The 15,966-nt window shown below is 53.0% G+C and overlaps 1 protein-coding gene across 1 annotated transcript in view; it reads right to left on the bottom strand.

Moving 5' to 3' along the window:
* Positions 1-12,734: 12,734 nt before the first annotated feature.
* LOC113406943 (fibulin-7-like) overlaps positions 12,735-15,966 on the bottom strand; it is a 21,831-nt gene continuing 18,599 nt past the window's right edge. Inside the window, exon 6 of the mRNA XM_029912027.1 lies at positions 12,735-13,095. Within this exon, the coding sequence (XP_029767887.1) occupies positions 12,735-13,095 (361 nt within the window). The remainder of the gene's footprint in view (positions 13,096-15,966) is intronic.

Below are 15,966 nucleotides of genomic sequence, written 5' to 3'. Positions count from 1 at the left end.
GTTGCACCGGAGATGAGCAGATGCCTTTGATTTGGGTGGCGTTGCACCGGAGATGAGCAGATGCCTTTGATTTGGGTGGAGTTGCACCGGAGATGAGCAGATCCCTTTGATTTGGGTGGCGTTGCACTGTAGTTGACTCCCATGGTTTTGATCTTACTGTTCATCTCTCCTGTAGCCTGCCAGGCTTTCAGCAGCACGCTGGGGGTTGGCTCCCCTGTTCTCTGAGAAACACTTCAGCCAAGCGGAGCAGCCCTGTGCCTCTCTGAAGCAGCTGGGTGATGGGTGGGGCTGGAGAGGGGGGATTGCATTAAGAATAAAGGCCAAGCTAGTAGCATGTACAGTCCAACTCTGATGTGAAAAGCAAAAGTCTGAACTGCAGCCCAGGAGCCGCGTTCCTGGGTCCGAAGGCCCTAGTCAGTCTTTGAAAATGGTTATTTTAAGGATCTGTAAAAGGCCTTTAAGAAAGCACAACCTCTCCTTCCTCCCTGGCCTTTTCTTTCTCCTCTCTCCCACTCCTCATGCAAAGCACAGCCGATCACCACGATGTACATAGCTCGAAATGGGAGATCCCATCCCGCCCCACCAGCCCAGGGGGGTGTGTGTGTGTGTGTGTCGCATCTCAACCCTGTTACTCGGACACTGTGTAATAAAGATTAGTTATAACGTCTCTCCATCCCGTCTCTCCCGCCCCTCTTATTGTGACCAGAGCTGATGACGACGCGTGACAACTGTTTGTTTTTTGGTTTTATTTTTCATTTTGTACAGAGAAAAAAAATTTCCTTTAAAAAAATGTCTTTCGACTGAAGTAACTTTTCTGGTGCTGTTGTTAACTTGTTCTTTTTTTAATTTATTTCCCCCCGTGCTCCTGTCTCTCCCCCTCCGCTACCCTTTCCTCACCCTCTCTTTTTCTTTTCTTTTTCGGACAATTATCCTGTTCCCCACCCCGCCCTTGATTTAAATAGTCACTGCTACAAGTAACGAATGCACTGTGAAGATTCCAGTATTAATAAAAGTTGTACTGTAATTAATACCAGGGACTCACATGTGTGTTCTTGTGTCTCACCTATTCTTTCGCCTGTCCTGCTTCCTAGCTCCATGGTGAGGTGGCTGATTCTTGTTAGCGAACAGGAGACAATGTGTCACTTGATCTGGACATGCTTCATTAGGGTGATTGTTCTTTTCGAAGGCTTGCCAGCAAATTGGTTCTAGCCTATGGTAGTGCCTGAACCTTAGTTGGGATGGTATTACCAAACAAATCTCATTTTGCTAGTGCTGAGTAGTTAAGTGATGGGAAACCAGGTTTTAAGAAATTCTAAAATTTAATTATGGTCTATCCATGCAAGAGTTGCCTTTCAAAGATTAAAAGACACTAAATGACATCATTAACATTTTTATTTTTGTATTTTTAACTGCTGCAATATTCTATTTTAAAACCACCCATGTGCTGGTTGCGTGACAGGGGGTTACTGCTGTTTTTCGCATGAGCTGTGGGAAGTAAAGCCGGGGTTGGCCATCAGCCCACATCCTGACATTTGAGTACTCTGTCAAGACTTGTTCAGTTGCTAGGAGCCACCATGGACTACTTGTTCAAATGCCGGCTGTCGGGAGAGGCCCGGGCGGGAGAGGTAGTTGAGGCTGGCGACTAGAAGTGGGTTTTTCCAGGACCTAGCTGAAGATCCTGGGTTGGATGCTCAGGACACCAGAGACTCGGCCATCAGGGAAGGCGGCACTGAGACCGGGGCTGGGGGCGTACGACCCAGAAGCTTCTGAGGAGGACGTCTGACCTGGGATCTGTCATAAGACTTTCCAGGGCTTGAGAAGGTGAAGAGGGCACCTCTAGATGAACAGTACAGGAGTTCACTTGTGGGGTTAATTGTAACTAATTCAGCCCGTGTGTTAGCCAAGCCTGGTGGGGAGCGGTGGTGACAGGGTTTTCCTGGAGCGGCCTTTGAGGAGCAGTTTCCATATTCATCAGCAATCACTTGACTCTGGGGCCAGGGTCCTGGCCAAGGGAGCGGAGTGAGGGGGTGACTCAAGAGCAAGTTGCAGAGTTGGTGGCAGTAGCAGTTTTCCCCCAGTCCTGGGTACTGGAAACCTGGGGTCGTGACAGCCCAAGCAGAAAACGTTCCTTGGCTCTGATAAACCAGCTACACAAGAGCTGCCTTGACTCTTTCTTTGTCTGTGTGAGCCCTGAAGGAACGCCCTGAGGAGCGCACAGCTGCCAGAGTAGCTCAGTTCAGAGGCTGCTAACTTGCAACCTCCAAGAACCCTGGTTCGGTGCTCGGCGTCAGCAGCCCTGTGAACCTCCCTTAGCCAAAGGAAGGCTCTTGATGTGACGACAGCTGCACCCTTTCCTGGGGGAGCTGCAGAAAGTGATGGCTTCTGAGTGGGTGTCACGCTGCTGGGGGCACGATCCAGGCCAGCAAACCTGGGTGCCTGGCAGTGCTCTGCTGCTGTAGCTCCTAGCCCAGCCTGCCGGGTGTCTGTGTGCTAGACAGCCCTGGGTCAGCAGCCTGTCTCCAGCCCTACTCTGGCTCCCACCAGCGGGGTGTCCCCAGCACACTCCCAGGCCTGAATTTCCCCCAAACCGGGTGCAGTATCTAGCCCTCACCTGGACACTCGGAGAAATAATGGGGTTGGTTGCTCCTTAACAAGACAAACGCACATTACAGCTTGTTAACGTAACTGGGGTAAATACCCCCTTCCTTTCAAACCCAGCACTGAGCTGATTTATAGTAAACATAAAACAAATGTCGGACCAAAATATACTGAGGATAAAGTGAGTTCAGGTATCGGGAATGAAGCCAGAAAGAGTTACACATAAAACAAACCAAAATACACTTTCTACTGATTGAGACTTAACAAGCTACAGTCTTTGTTCAAGGCAGTGTTCTTATCAATCGTCCTTCTTCCCAGCCATGGCTGACTCTCCCTCATCAGGACCTTCCACAGTGGAACAAGGGGCTGGCTTCCCTTGGCATGCTAGGTGAACCATCTTGGCCCAGGCAGGTTTCTCACCTAGCTTCAATATTCAGGGACTTCAGCCCTCCCCCTTAGTTGAAGGGCCCATCTTTCTCAGCTTGCGAGAGCTCTGATCCCTTGTGTCGGGCTAGTGAGGGGTGCCAAAGATGGCTTTGGGCTTTGCTTAGGTCTGCCCAAGTTCAATGACCTGGTTTCAGTGGACGTCCATTGTTTTGATTCCACCAGATGGGTGAAGAGCTGTGACATTCCCACCTCTTTGGGAGACACGGTGTCACACTTCGTTTGTAAAGCCTAATATCAACGCATAGCCATGAGGCCAGATCTAGCACTAAGAGAGACATTTGATGCTGGTGTTAATCCCCAGTGTGGCATAGGCTGTCAGAACACACCTCGCTCGGCATGCTTTTATAATACAGTAACGTGGTGTACAATCCGTTGAGTCAATTGCTTGTCACTTGAGGTTCAGCCCCCCGTCTTTATAGAGCAGTAACCCTTTGCAATGTAAAAACCCAGACCAAACGTCTCGCTCTCGCTGGAGAGAAGCTGCCATGCTGACCCCTCCCCCATGCGCTAGCTTTGTTTACCTAATATGTAAATGGATCTTCGTTGTCTCTGCCTGATGACCGCACTGGTCAGGGAAGCAAATACACATGCATTTGTCTAGGGCACAGCTGTTTAGCCACTTCCCCTGGCATGCCTGGTTTAACCACACTTTAGTCATAATTCCAGCATGTAGCCCCAACTCTTAATACCCCCGTGTACATACAGCATGCAAGAACAGTAAGGATCGGGGCGGTATTACATGACACCTATTAGATATAGATTGTGACATCGGTGAATTGGGGCAGGCTCAACTGGTCAAGCCAGCTGAATCTCACCACTCGCTATCGGTGAGCTCCTGGCCCTATGGCACCTGTTCGGGTCATGGTGGGGAAGAAGCCAGCTGGATGAAAGGCAGGAATCATACCTGCCAGGTATTCCTACAGAAATCACAGAAAGTGTGAGCACGTTTGCTTCCCAGAGCACTGCCCTTGTTGGTCTCGCACCTACAGCCCCAGCCTGACTTTTCTCTTTCCTTGCAAGACGGCTGTGTCTGGGGAAGGGTACAAAAACCGCCCACTCCTGTGAATTTAACATAGTTTAAGTTAGACATCAGTTGCGTTTTATCTTTATTTTTCTTGTAACCATGTCTGCCTCTTATGCCTCATTACTTTGACTCACTTAAAATCTCCCTCTTTCTAGTTAATAAACTTGTTTTATTGTTTTATCTAATCCAGTGTGTTTGAACTGAGTGGCTGGGAAACGCCATTTGGGTAACAAGATGTGTGCACAGCATTTCTATCCATCAAACAACAGCCTTTGTACAGGCTTGTATTGTCCAGGAGAGGGCTGGGCAGTACAGGACACACATTTCTGGGGGAAATCTAGGACTGGGATGTGCTGGGGTCACCCTGCAGCATAACCCAGGCTGGTAGAAGCCAAGGGGTGGCTGGCTGGCTGGCTGGCTGGCTGCAGCACACACAGACATAGCTGGGAGTGACTTACATGCTGGAGGCTGTTTGTGAGCAGTCCAGGCTGGAGGCCCAGGTTAGAGGGCAGGGGGGACACAGCTATTCATTGGTCTGGATTGTCGCTGGTATGTCACACCGCACCACAGGGCTCTTCTGTTGCCAGACGCTGCGCTGAGAAAGGGGCTGGAGAGATCTAGGAGAGGGGAAGGTGAGGAATGGGGCAATAGAGCTGCCCACCGTGGCTGTAGAGTAGCAGTTAGCGTGTCTGCCTCATGTGCAAAAGGTCCTGCCCAAGCACTGTAGCTGGCCCTGATCACCTCTGACCGTTTCATCTCATGGGGCATCTCTGTCACTGGCTGATGTAAGGCAGGCCGCTGGGGAGCTGTTTCTGACACATGCCTTGTTCCCTAGTGTGATTTGGTGGTCAGGACAGACACCAGCTGGGTCCCATCCTTGTGCTGTATCAGTTAGGACATTGAGCCATAAGCACTGGCGGCATCAGTCCCTCAAATAATGCCATTTTTGAGAGAGACTGCGCCGTCCCCTCCCCTTTTGCCCATGCAGTCCTGCCTGACTAGGTTACAACTGGTGCTTTGTGGGTGGGGCGTAAAGGAAACGAAACACACTCCAAGAGGCTGGGTTGTAAATAGCAGCTTTGCCAGACGCTCAGCCCAGCAGCCTGGGTCCCGCATTTAGTGTCAACAGTCAAACTAGACATTTGTTTTAAAAATAGTCCCCCTTTCCGGTTTGCAGCGCAAACATTGCAGCTAGTGCTTAGAACGTGCCGAAAATCTGACTCGTCTGTTTTCACTGGGGCGGCCAAGAGAAATGGAACAAGGGAATTAACAGCCTCACTAGTGACAAACGAATCTGATTGTTAAATGTCTCCTGCTAAGAATGGAAGATGTCAACAATGGCGATGGGGGAACTTGAATTAGTTGCATATATTAGGTTTTAGGTGATATCATTCCATTGGCTGCACCTGAGCCAATCCTGAATGATATCTGTGCAATGGGGAGCAGGATTGGCTGGTCTTTTTAAACCTGAGATGGTCTCTTTAAACTGTTGTACAGTTAACAGGTATTTCTAGCCAGTGTTACATTTTGGACTTATTCCAACAGCTTCTGCTGCCCAGCAGATGGCACCGTGGAGCTGCAAGTGCCACCCAAAGCGATCGCTAGGACATCCCCTGCCCAGCCCCCTGCCTGGGTGGCAATGAGTGCTAGTTGGGGCCCCCACCCAGCCCCACTGTGTGGGATGCACTGAGTTGTGGGCTCTGCCCATGGAAACACGGTGGCTGGCAGAGCCCAGCCTAGGCAGGGATGTGCTAGGGTGTAAAGCAGCCGCACACGAGCAGGGCGCGTCTCTCCTGGGCTTTGCCTTGTCCAGCCCCAGAGACCCACCTTGCACAGCTGAAATGGGGCCTTCAGCTTCACAGCACAGGCCTGGCTTCCTACAGCCCGGAGAACCGGGAGACGCTGCTGTGGCAGCGCGGCCACTGGGGTATGAGCTGAGCCACGGACGTGTACACGGGCCGGGGGGCAGCATGGCCTCCTGGGGCCGCAGCTGGCAGCCCAGCTGTAGGAACGAGATCAGTATGGAGTCTGCCGGGAGGCCAGGGCTCAGTGCTGAGGCTTTAGAGCATGGCTCCAGCTTCCCTTCGCGTCACACCAAACGAGGGCCCTTCTGAAACCGGAGCAACCCTCTTCCTCCAGCTCTCCCCAGCCTCCTGCAGTGACCAGGCACAGGCCTGGGGGCGTTGAGAGCGCCGCTGTACTCCTGGCTCTGCCTTGGCCTCGCTCTGGTGCCCATCTGTAAAACAGGGATGCCGCTACTGACCCAGCTGCCAGGTGGGCTAAGCAGGTCCAGTCATTTATACCAGTGAAGTGCTTTGAGATCCTCTCATGGGAGGAACTAGAGCTGGGCGTATTATTGTCCCTTGTGTGGGACCCTGCGTCTGTCACCTGCAGCCAGGCGCCTCCAGCTCTAGGAAAGCTGGTGCTACAGCACATGCAGGGCCGGCTCCAGGCACCAGCCGAGCAAGCTTGTGCTGGGGGCGGCAGATTCTAAGGGGCAGCTTCCGCCCAATCCTAGAGTGGCAGGGCCACCCTTTTTTTCCTTTTTTTTTTTTTGGTTTGCTGCGCTGGCCGCCCTGTAGGGGGCGGCGGCGCGGAGGAGGGTAGTGCCCCGCTGGGAGCGGGCTGCACGCTCCGTCTGCCCCAGCCGGGGCCAGGTCTGCAGCAAGCCCGGCAGCCCGCGTCCTTCAATTCACCTGCAGGCGGGAGCAGCGTGGAGCAGGCGGCACGGCGGGAGGGGCTGAGTGGCAAGCGCCCCGGCTGAAGGAAGCCCTGGCCGCCCCCCTTCTCTCTCTCCCCCCGCTCCCCCTGCTAGCCGGGGCGCGCACTCCGCTGCCCAGGGCACGTCTGCAGCGCAGGGAGTCCTCGTTTGCACCGTGGCTCCGGCCGCCCTCCATGTTTTTTTTGTTTTTTTGTTTACCTTCGCCGCTCTGGCTGTCCCGTAGGTTTTTTTTTTTTTTTTTTCTGCTTGGGGGCGGCAAAAAAGCCAGAGCCGGCCCTGAGCACATGGCAGCACCCGCTTCCAGTGCTGTGCCTAGGAAAGGGGGCTGTTGGCCCCTTGCTAACACTCAGTGGAGGTGTTTTGGTTGCTGGCTCCCAGTACCAAAAGGAAGGGGAAGGGCCGAGGGGCAATCAGGACCCCAGGCTGAGCTGGAGAGCAGAGTCGTCCCAGCCAGAGAACCAGAGAAGCAGCCCAGGGAGCAGGTCAGTGCTGGGACCAGAGTCACAGAAGCAGCCCAGGGAGCAGGTCAGTGCTGGGAGCAGAGCTGCAGCAACCAGAGCCAGAGGGGGCCAGCGAAGCAGCCCAGGGAGCGGGCGGCAGAGCAGCGCTGAGACAGGGTGGAGGTGGAGCTGGAGCTGGGGCAGTCCGGAGCTGGGTGCAGTGAGCAGCTGGGGAGAGCGAGGGGGACCCTGGGCAGCAGGCCCACCGCAGGCCTGGCTTGGGGGGGATCGTAACCCTGACAGGGCGGGGGCAACGCTGGGGGGAAGGGTCCTGTCACCTAGAGCCTGAGGGCGTGTGACCACCACCAGAGCAAGTGTCCGACCCACAGCCTCCCTGCAGCACAGCCAGGGCCTGGGACGTGTGAGGAACAGACTGAACTGCCTGTACATTCCAGAGACGCTGGTTGTGGCGCCCCCGTGCCACAGAGCAGGGTGACGGTTTTCCTTGGCCATTTGCTCCTTATTTTTTAATTAGTTGGTGTTTAATCATTTGTATTTGCTTTGAACTGTATGGAATGATCAGTGGGTCAGAGAAGTGTCCAGTGCAGAAAGAGCCCCCTCCCCCCCCCCCAGGTGGGGACACCTGAGCCCCTGCCCTAAGTGACCACGACAAAGTTGGGGGTCGAGCCTCCCCCCCAGGAACTCTGTGCCCAGCCGTGTTGGGGTTACGAGGCCTCTGCCACACAGGAGAGGGGAAGGGGAGCCCTCGAGGTCAGGCAGGCCTCTGGGTAAAGGGAGTGGGAGCGAGGCCTCAGATCCTTTCGCCAGCCCATTTCACCGGGGTCGTGTATAAGCCAGGGAGGTTCCCCACAATAGCGGGCCCATCTCCCGCTCACACATACAGGAGCTGGCTCAAGCAGACAGCGCCCAGCCTGGCAGTGGGCAGCAGCACAGTACTGGCTGGCTCGTGCTCTGCTGCAGGTTCCTGTCTTGCCCCCCAAGAGAGGAACCTGGAGCAAAGCGACCGGAACCCCACACTGGCCTGAGCTCACGTGCCGGGTTAGGCAGGCCGGCGAGCGGGTTCTAGGCCTGAGCATGCCCAAACCGCTCTCACTCAAGGCACAGTATTGCACACGCGTGTGATTTGAGTGGGAGGCTCACACTGGTGATTTTTTTTAACCCCTCAGCTCCCGGAGTCCTGTGGTTAACTAAGAAGCTCTGCTTTCATTAGTAGCAAGGTACCTTGCTAACCCTCCCAGGTGCGGGGGGGAAGCTGGAAAACAGCAACCTGAGAGGTTCAAAACTCAGAAGGCAAATCAAAAGCACCTAAAATGTATTATTACTTTTAAAACGCTCCTGGTTTTAAGCCAATCCTGTGATTTTGGTGGGGGGCTGGTGACAATACTGCAGTGGTTCTCAAACTGGGTCAGGAACCCAAAGTGGGTCGCCATCTGGTTTTAATGGGGCCACCAGGGCTGACGTTAGACTTGCTGGGACCTGACGGGGATGGCAGGGCTCAGGTTACAGGCCTCCTGACCGGGGATGAAGCCCTTGGGCCCCCTACCCGGAGCATGGGGCTCGGGCAGGCTCAGGCTTCGGTCCCATCCTGGGGTCGTGTAGTCAGAAGGGGGTCACAGTGCAGTGAAGTTTGAGACCCCCCTGCAATACCGAATGCCTTGTTATTAAACATCACACATCAACTGCCTCCAGCTCTCCCTTTAGGAGTGGGGAATTTAATTCAATCCCAGGGCAGGAAGTGAAACTGACTAGAAATGGGCCAGGCTAGTCTTGTGCCAGGGATGTGAAGGAAAGGCGCCGGTAGCTGCGTAATGGTCTGTGTGTCTGTCAGCAGCGCATCTCTTCCTGGAGCCAGGCCGCTCCCTGTCAGTAAATAAACTCTGCTACACGCTGGAGGAGATGCCCTGTCCTTGGCAAGCACGCTGGCCAAGCCTGCCCACCGTGGGCACCTGGCTGGCCTGGAGCAACGTGCTCTGTGTTATATAAGGAGACCTCTGTGGGCTGGTTTCTGCACTCTCTGCACACAGGAGCAGCTTTGTGTGCGGGACGCGGGAACAGGCTGGTCTGAGCAGGGCTGCTAACTGGGCTGTGTGTGGAGGGGGGGACCGAGTCCTAGGGGGCCGCACAGGCAGAGAATGGGTGGCATAGGTGCAGGCGGAGGGGGCTGCATGGGGTGGAGTGTCACAGTGATTTTGGATTCTCCCTCCCTCCATCCCCAGAGCCCTTTCTCACCCTGTCATCCTGGAGCCAACATAAGAACATCCGAACGGCCATCCAACCCAGTATCCTGTCTGCCAACAGTGGCCAATGGCAGGTGCCCCAGAGGGAGTGAACCTAACAGGTAATGATCAAGTGATCTCTCTCCTGCCATCCATCTCCACCCTCTGACAGAGGCTAGGGACCCCATTCCTTACTCATCCTGGCTAATAGCCATTAATGGACCTAACCTCCATGAATTTATCTAGTTCTCTTTTAAACCTTGTTATAGTCCTAGCCTTCACAACCTCCTCAGGCAAGGAGTTCCACAGGTTGACTGTGCGCTGTGTGAAGAACTTCCTTTTATTTGTTTTAAACCTGCTGCCCATTAATTTCATTTGGTGACCCCTAGTTCTTGTATTATGGGAACAAGTAAATAACTTTTCCTTATTCACTTTCTCCACATCACCCATGATTTTATAGACCTCTATCATATCCCCCCTTAGTCTCCTCTTTTCCAAGCTGAAAAGTCCTAGCCTCTTTAATCTCTCCTCATATGGGACCTGTTCCAAACCCCTAATCATTTTAGTTGCCCTTCTCTGAACCTTTTCTAATGCCAGTATATCTTTTTTGAGATGAGACGACCACATCTGTATGCAGTATTCCAGATGTGGGCGTACCATGGATTTATACAAGAGCAATAAGATGTTCTCCGTCTTATTCTCTATCCCTTTTTTAATGATTCCTAACATCCTGTTTGCTTTTTTGACCGCCTCTGCACACTGTGTGGACATCTTCAGAGAACTATCCACGATGACTCCAAGATCTCTTTCCTGATTTGTTGTAGCTAAAATAGCCCCCCTCATATTGTATGTATAGTTGGGGTTATTTTTTCCAATGTGCATTACTTTACATTTATCCACATTAAATTTCATTTGCCATTTTGTTGCCCAATCACTTCGTTTTGTGAGATCTTTTTGAAGTTCTTCACAGTCTGCTTCGGTCTTAACTATCTTGAGTGGTTTTTGTATCATCTGCAAACTTTGCCACCTCACTGTTTACCCCTTTCGCCAGATCATTTATGAATCTGTTGAATAGGACTGGGCCCAGTACAGATCCCTGGGGGACCCCATTTACTTCTCACCATTCACTCCTACCCTTTGTTTCCTTTCTTTTAACAGAAGTACCTGCAATGCTTTCAGGGTCATCTAACCATCCTTAATTTAATTTAATGACAAGCCTTTTGTTCGCTTAATCACCTGCCTCTGTTTACAAACAAACTCCAAGAAATGAGAGGTTCAGGGTGCAAGAGGGGGCTCTGGGCTGGGGCAGGGAGTTGGGTGTGGGGTGAGGTGAGGGCTCCGGCTGGGGGTGCGGCCTGGGATGAGGGGTTTGGGGTGTAGGAGGGGGCTCTGGACTGGGGCCGAGGGGTTCAGAGTGCAGGAGCGGGTTGAGGGCTGGGGTAGGGGATTGGGGTGTGGGCTCCAGCTGGGGTATAGGCTCTGGGGTGGGGCCAGGGATGAGGGGTTTGGGGTGCAGTAGGGGGCTCAGGGCTGGGGCAGAGGGTTGGGGTGTGGGAGGGGGTGTGGGTGCAGGCTCCAGGAGGGGGCTAAGGGTGTGGGCTCTGGGAGGGAGTTAGGGTGTGGGAGGGGGTTTGGGGCGGGGGTTGGGGTGCGGGAGGGGGATAGGGACACAGGCTTCAGCTGGGCGGCACCTATCTCAGGCGGCTCCCAGTTAGCGGTGCAATGGGGCTAAGGCAGGCTCCCTGCCTGCCCTGGCTCTGTGCAGCTCCTGGAAGCAGCCAGCATGTCCCTGTGACCCCTAGGCAGAGGAGCAGCCTGGGGGGCTCTGCACGCTGCCCGCAGGCACCGCCCCCATTGACCATAGTTCCCGGCCAATGGGAGCTGCGGAGCCGGTGCTGGGGGTAGGGGCAGCGCACAGAGCTTCCCTGATCGCTCCTGTGCCTAGGGGCCGCAGGGACATGCCGGCCGCTTTCAGGAGCTGCACAGAGCCAGGGCAGGCAGGGAGCCTGCCTTAGCCCTGCTGCCTCGCTGACCGACTTTTAATAGCCCGGTCAGCGGTGCTGACCTGAGCCACCAGGATCCCTTTTCGACTGGGCGTTCTGGTCAGAGGCCCGCCGCTTCCCCTAAATGGCCTCCTGCAGCCTCCCTGCTTAGCCCCCAGCACCTTTCTGGGACCCCAGTCAGTGCTCAGAGCCATGCACTCCCCTGGCGTGGGTGGCGTGTCGGGCCGGTGGGTTAGGGAGTCTCAGGGAACACACATGCACATGCGCCCAGCCCCTCAGGGCAATGCACGTACCCACCCCACTCCGTGGCGGCTCACACGCCAGCCCCTCCTGCCCTAGCTCGGCAGAGTACAGGGCCTGTCAGGCAGGGTGGGTGCAACCATGGAGGGCGGCATGGGCCCCTGGCACTGTGGGCTAGCGGCCCGTTTGCCAGGCCCTCAGGTGGTAGCATCAGCCCCAGGTTGCAGGTGGGTAGTCGAGGCCTGGTCGGCCTGGCCTGGCAGCACATGGCCGGCTCACGCTGAGGGAACAGGCGTGATGAGAGCCCAGGTGCTGGACAGCAGAGGGATGCCGAGGTGAGGCTTGGGGCAGAGGTGCTGGGGCCCGGGGCTGGAGTCAGCCGGCCGTAGGGGACGAGGGCAGAGCGCGGCACATCAGTCTGCTGCTGGCTCACTAGGAGGCCTGGGTCGGCGATGGGGAGCAATGAGCGGCGAGGGCTCCTCCTAGGGATGTTGCTGGTTTATTTTATGTTACTACGTATGAGAAGCCAAATCCCCCGTTGGCAGGTCCTGCTCTTCTGCCCCAGGTGGGCTCGCCGTGCTGCTGCTGCCCTAGCTGGATGCGACGTCTAAGCCCAGGGGCGCCTAAGAGAGCAGGGGAATGCCAGCTGGAGGGGCGGCAGGGAAGTGCAGCTGGCGGCTGACACGGGACACCCCGTGGGCTTGTGCCCAGGCTGGGGAGCAGCTCAGCTACCCCACGAGCCACCCTTGACCCTGCACTGCTGGGCACTGGCCATTGCGATTTCTCTGCCATCCACAGCCAGCCCCAGTGAGACCGGGACATGCTATACGGGCAGGACCCTAGGGGCGAGGTCTTTGCCAGGTGAAGAATGGGGGTCTCCAAGGAGGCAGCTCCCCAGACATTTTCTAGAAGCCAGCATGGGCGCCCCAGACGGCTAGCTTGGCTGGATGCCCTGGAAGCCCCGTCTCGGCTCTGAGGCGGGTGTCTCTGCTGGACTGCGTCAGGCCGGCGGCTTTGGAGGGCTCAGAACTCATATCGGGAGATGAAGACCGTGACCCTGAAGATGTGCTTCCCAAGAAGAACCTTCCTGGCGAGTTTGCTCATTTCCAGCTCCACCTCCAAGGTGGCCGGCCCTGCCACCGGGCTGGTGAGGATCAGTTCGCCGGCGTGCCATTCGGAGCGCCGCACGGCGAAGACGCCCTGGCCCCTGCCACCCGTGATGGCGAAGCGCAGGCTCTCGCCCACCAGGTGGGTGGTGGACATCTTGAAGAGCACCCTAGGCACGGTGCGGTTGGATTGGAGCGGCAGGTAGTGGAAGGAGATGGAGTTGGCGGCCAGGCGGCAGGCTCTGCTGTTCACGGGGCATAGATTGCGCTCACACTGACTGGGGGGAAGATAGAATCATAGAATCGTAGGACTGGAAGGGACCTCACGCGATCTCTAGTCCAGTCCCCTGCACTCCTGGCAGGACTAAGTATTATCTAGACCATCCCTGACAGGAGTGTGTCTAACCTGCTCTTAAACATCTCCACAACCTCCCTAGGCAGTTTATCCCAGTGCTTAACCACCCTGACAGTTAGAAAGTTTTTCCTAATGTCCAACCTAAACCTCCCTTGCTGCAATTTAAGCCCATTGCTTCTTGTCCTATTTTCAGAGGTTAAGAACAAATTTTTCACCCTCCTCCTTGTAACAACCTTTTATGTACTTGAAAACTAAACAAACCCAGTTTTTTCAATCTTCCCTCATAGGTCATGTTTTCTAGCCCTTTAATAATTTTTGTTGCTCTTCTCTGGACTTTCTTCGGTTTGTCCACATCTTTCCTGAAACGTGGTGCCCAGAACTGAGCACAATACTCCAATTGAGGCCTAATCCGCGCAGAGTAGAGTGGAAGAATTACTTCTCGTGTCTTGCTTACAACACTCCTGTAACACTTACAACAATCCCAGAAGGATGTTTGCTTTTTTTGCAACAGTGTTACACTGTTGATTCATATTTAGCTTGTGATCCACTATGACCCCCAGATCCCTTTCTGCAGTGCTCCTTCCTAAGCAGTCATTTCCCATTTTGAATGTGTGCAACTGATTGTGCCTTCCTCAGTGGAGTACTTTGCATTTGTCCTTATTGAATTTCATCCTATTTACATCAGACCATTTCTCCAGTTTGTCCAGATCATTTTGAATTTTAATCCTATCCTCCAAAGCACTTGCAGCCCCTCCCAGCTTGGTATCGTCCACAAACTTTAGAAGTGTCCTCTCTATGCCATTATCCAAATCATTGATGAAGATATTGAACAGAACCGGACCCAGAACCGATCCCTGTGGGACCCCACTCGTTATGCCCTTCCAGCATGACTGTGAACCACTGATTACTCTCTGGGAATGATTTTCCAACCAGTTTTGCACCCACCTTATAGTAGCTCCATCTAGGTTGCATTTCCCTAGTTTGTTTACGAGAAGGTCCTGCGAGACAGTATCCAAAGCTTTACTAAAGTCAAGATATACCACGTCTTCCGCTTCCCCCCATCCACAAGGCTTGTTACCCTGTCAAAGAAAGCTATCAGGTTGGTTTGACATGATTTGTTCTTGACAAATCCGAAGAAGTGAGGTTTTTACTCACGAAAGCTTATGCCCAAATAAATCTGTTAGTCTTTAAGGTGCCACCAGACTCCTTGTTGTTTTTGTAGATACAGACTAACACGGCTACCTCCTGATACTTGACACCATGCTGACTGTTACTTATCACCTTATTATCCTCTAGATGTTTGCAAATTGATTGATTATTTGATCCATTATCTTTCCAGGTACAGAAGTTAAGCGGACAGGTCTGTAATTCCCCAGGTTGTCCTTATTTCCCTTTTTATAGATGGGCGCTAGATTTGCCCTTTTCCAGCCCTCTGGAATCTCTCCTATCTTCCATGACTTTTCAAAGATAATTGTTAATGGCTCAGATATCTCCTCAGTCAGCTCCTTGAGTATTCAAGGATGTATTTCATCAGGCCCTGGTGACTTGAAGACATCTAAATTTGTCTAAGTAATTTTTAACTTGTTTTTTCCCTATTTTAGCCTCTGATCCTACCACATTTTCACTGGCATTCACTACGTTAGACATCCAATCACCACCAACCTTCTTGGTGAAAACCGAAACAAAGAAGTCATTAAGCACCTCATCTTCTGTTATTGTTTTTCCCCCTCATTGAGTAACGGGCCTACTCTGTCCTTGGTCTTCCTCTTGCTTCTAATGTACGTGTAGAATGTTTTCTTGTTACCCTTTATGTCCCTAGCTAGTTTGATCTCGTTTTGTGCCTCGGCCTTTCTAATTTTGTCCCTACGTACTGGTGTTATTTGTTTATATTCATCCTTTGTAATTTGACCTAGTTCCACTTTTTGTAGGACTCTATTTTTGGATCGTTGAAGATCTCCTGGTTAAGCCAGGGTGGTCTCTTGCCATACTTCCTATCTTTCCTGTGCCGTGGGATAGTTTGCTCTTGTGCCCTTAATCATGTCTCCTTGAAAAACTGCCAACTGTCAATTGTTTTTCCCCTTAGACTTGCTTCCCATGGGATCTTACCTAGCAAACTCAGGGAGTTGATAAATCTGCCTTGAAATCCATTTTGATGTTCTCCCTCCTACCATTCCTTAGAATCACAAACTCGACCATTTCATGACCACTTTCACCCAAGCTGCCTTCCACTTTCAAATTCTCAACCAGTTCCTCCCTATTTGTCAAACTCAAATCTAGAACAGCCTCCCCCCAGTAGTTGTCTCCACCTTCTGAAATAAAAAATTGTCTCCAATACATTCCAAGAACTTGTTGAGAATCTGTGCCCTGCTGTGTTATTTTCCCAACAGATGTCTGAGTAGTTGAAGTCCCCCATCATCACCAAGTCCTGTGCTTTGGGCGATTTTGTTATTTGTTTAAAAAAAAGCCTCATCCACCTCCTCTTCCAGGTCAGGTGGTCGGTAGTAGACCCCTACCATGACATCACCCTTGTTTTTACCCCTTTTATCCTTACCCAGAGACTTTCAACAAGGCCGTCCCCTATTTCCATCTCAAACTCAGTCCAAGTGTACACGTTTGTAATATACAAGGCAGGGAAAAGGCCGTGAGATGGGGACGGTGGCAGGGCAGGTGGGTGGGATGCCCTGGGCTGGGCCAGGGGACCTAGGATAATATTAGTTTAAATGTGCCATTAGTTATCACGGGACCCCACAATGTAGGACTCATGAATGAAATTGTTTTTAGTTATCCTGTACCA

The sequence above is a fragment of the Terrapene carolina genome, unplaced genomic scaffold (assembly GCF_002925995.2).
Source record: "Terrapene carolina triunguis isolate 2854851 unplaced genomic scaffold, T_m_triunguis-2.0 Scaffold166, whole genome shotgun sequence".
NCBI lineage: Eukaryota > Metazoa > Chordata > Testudines > Emydidae > Terrapene > Terrapene triunguis.
This window is presented reverse-complemented; position numbering and strand designations above follow the sequence as displayed.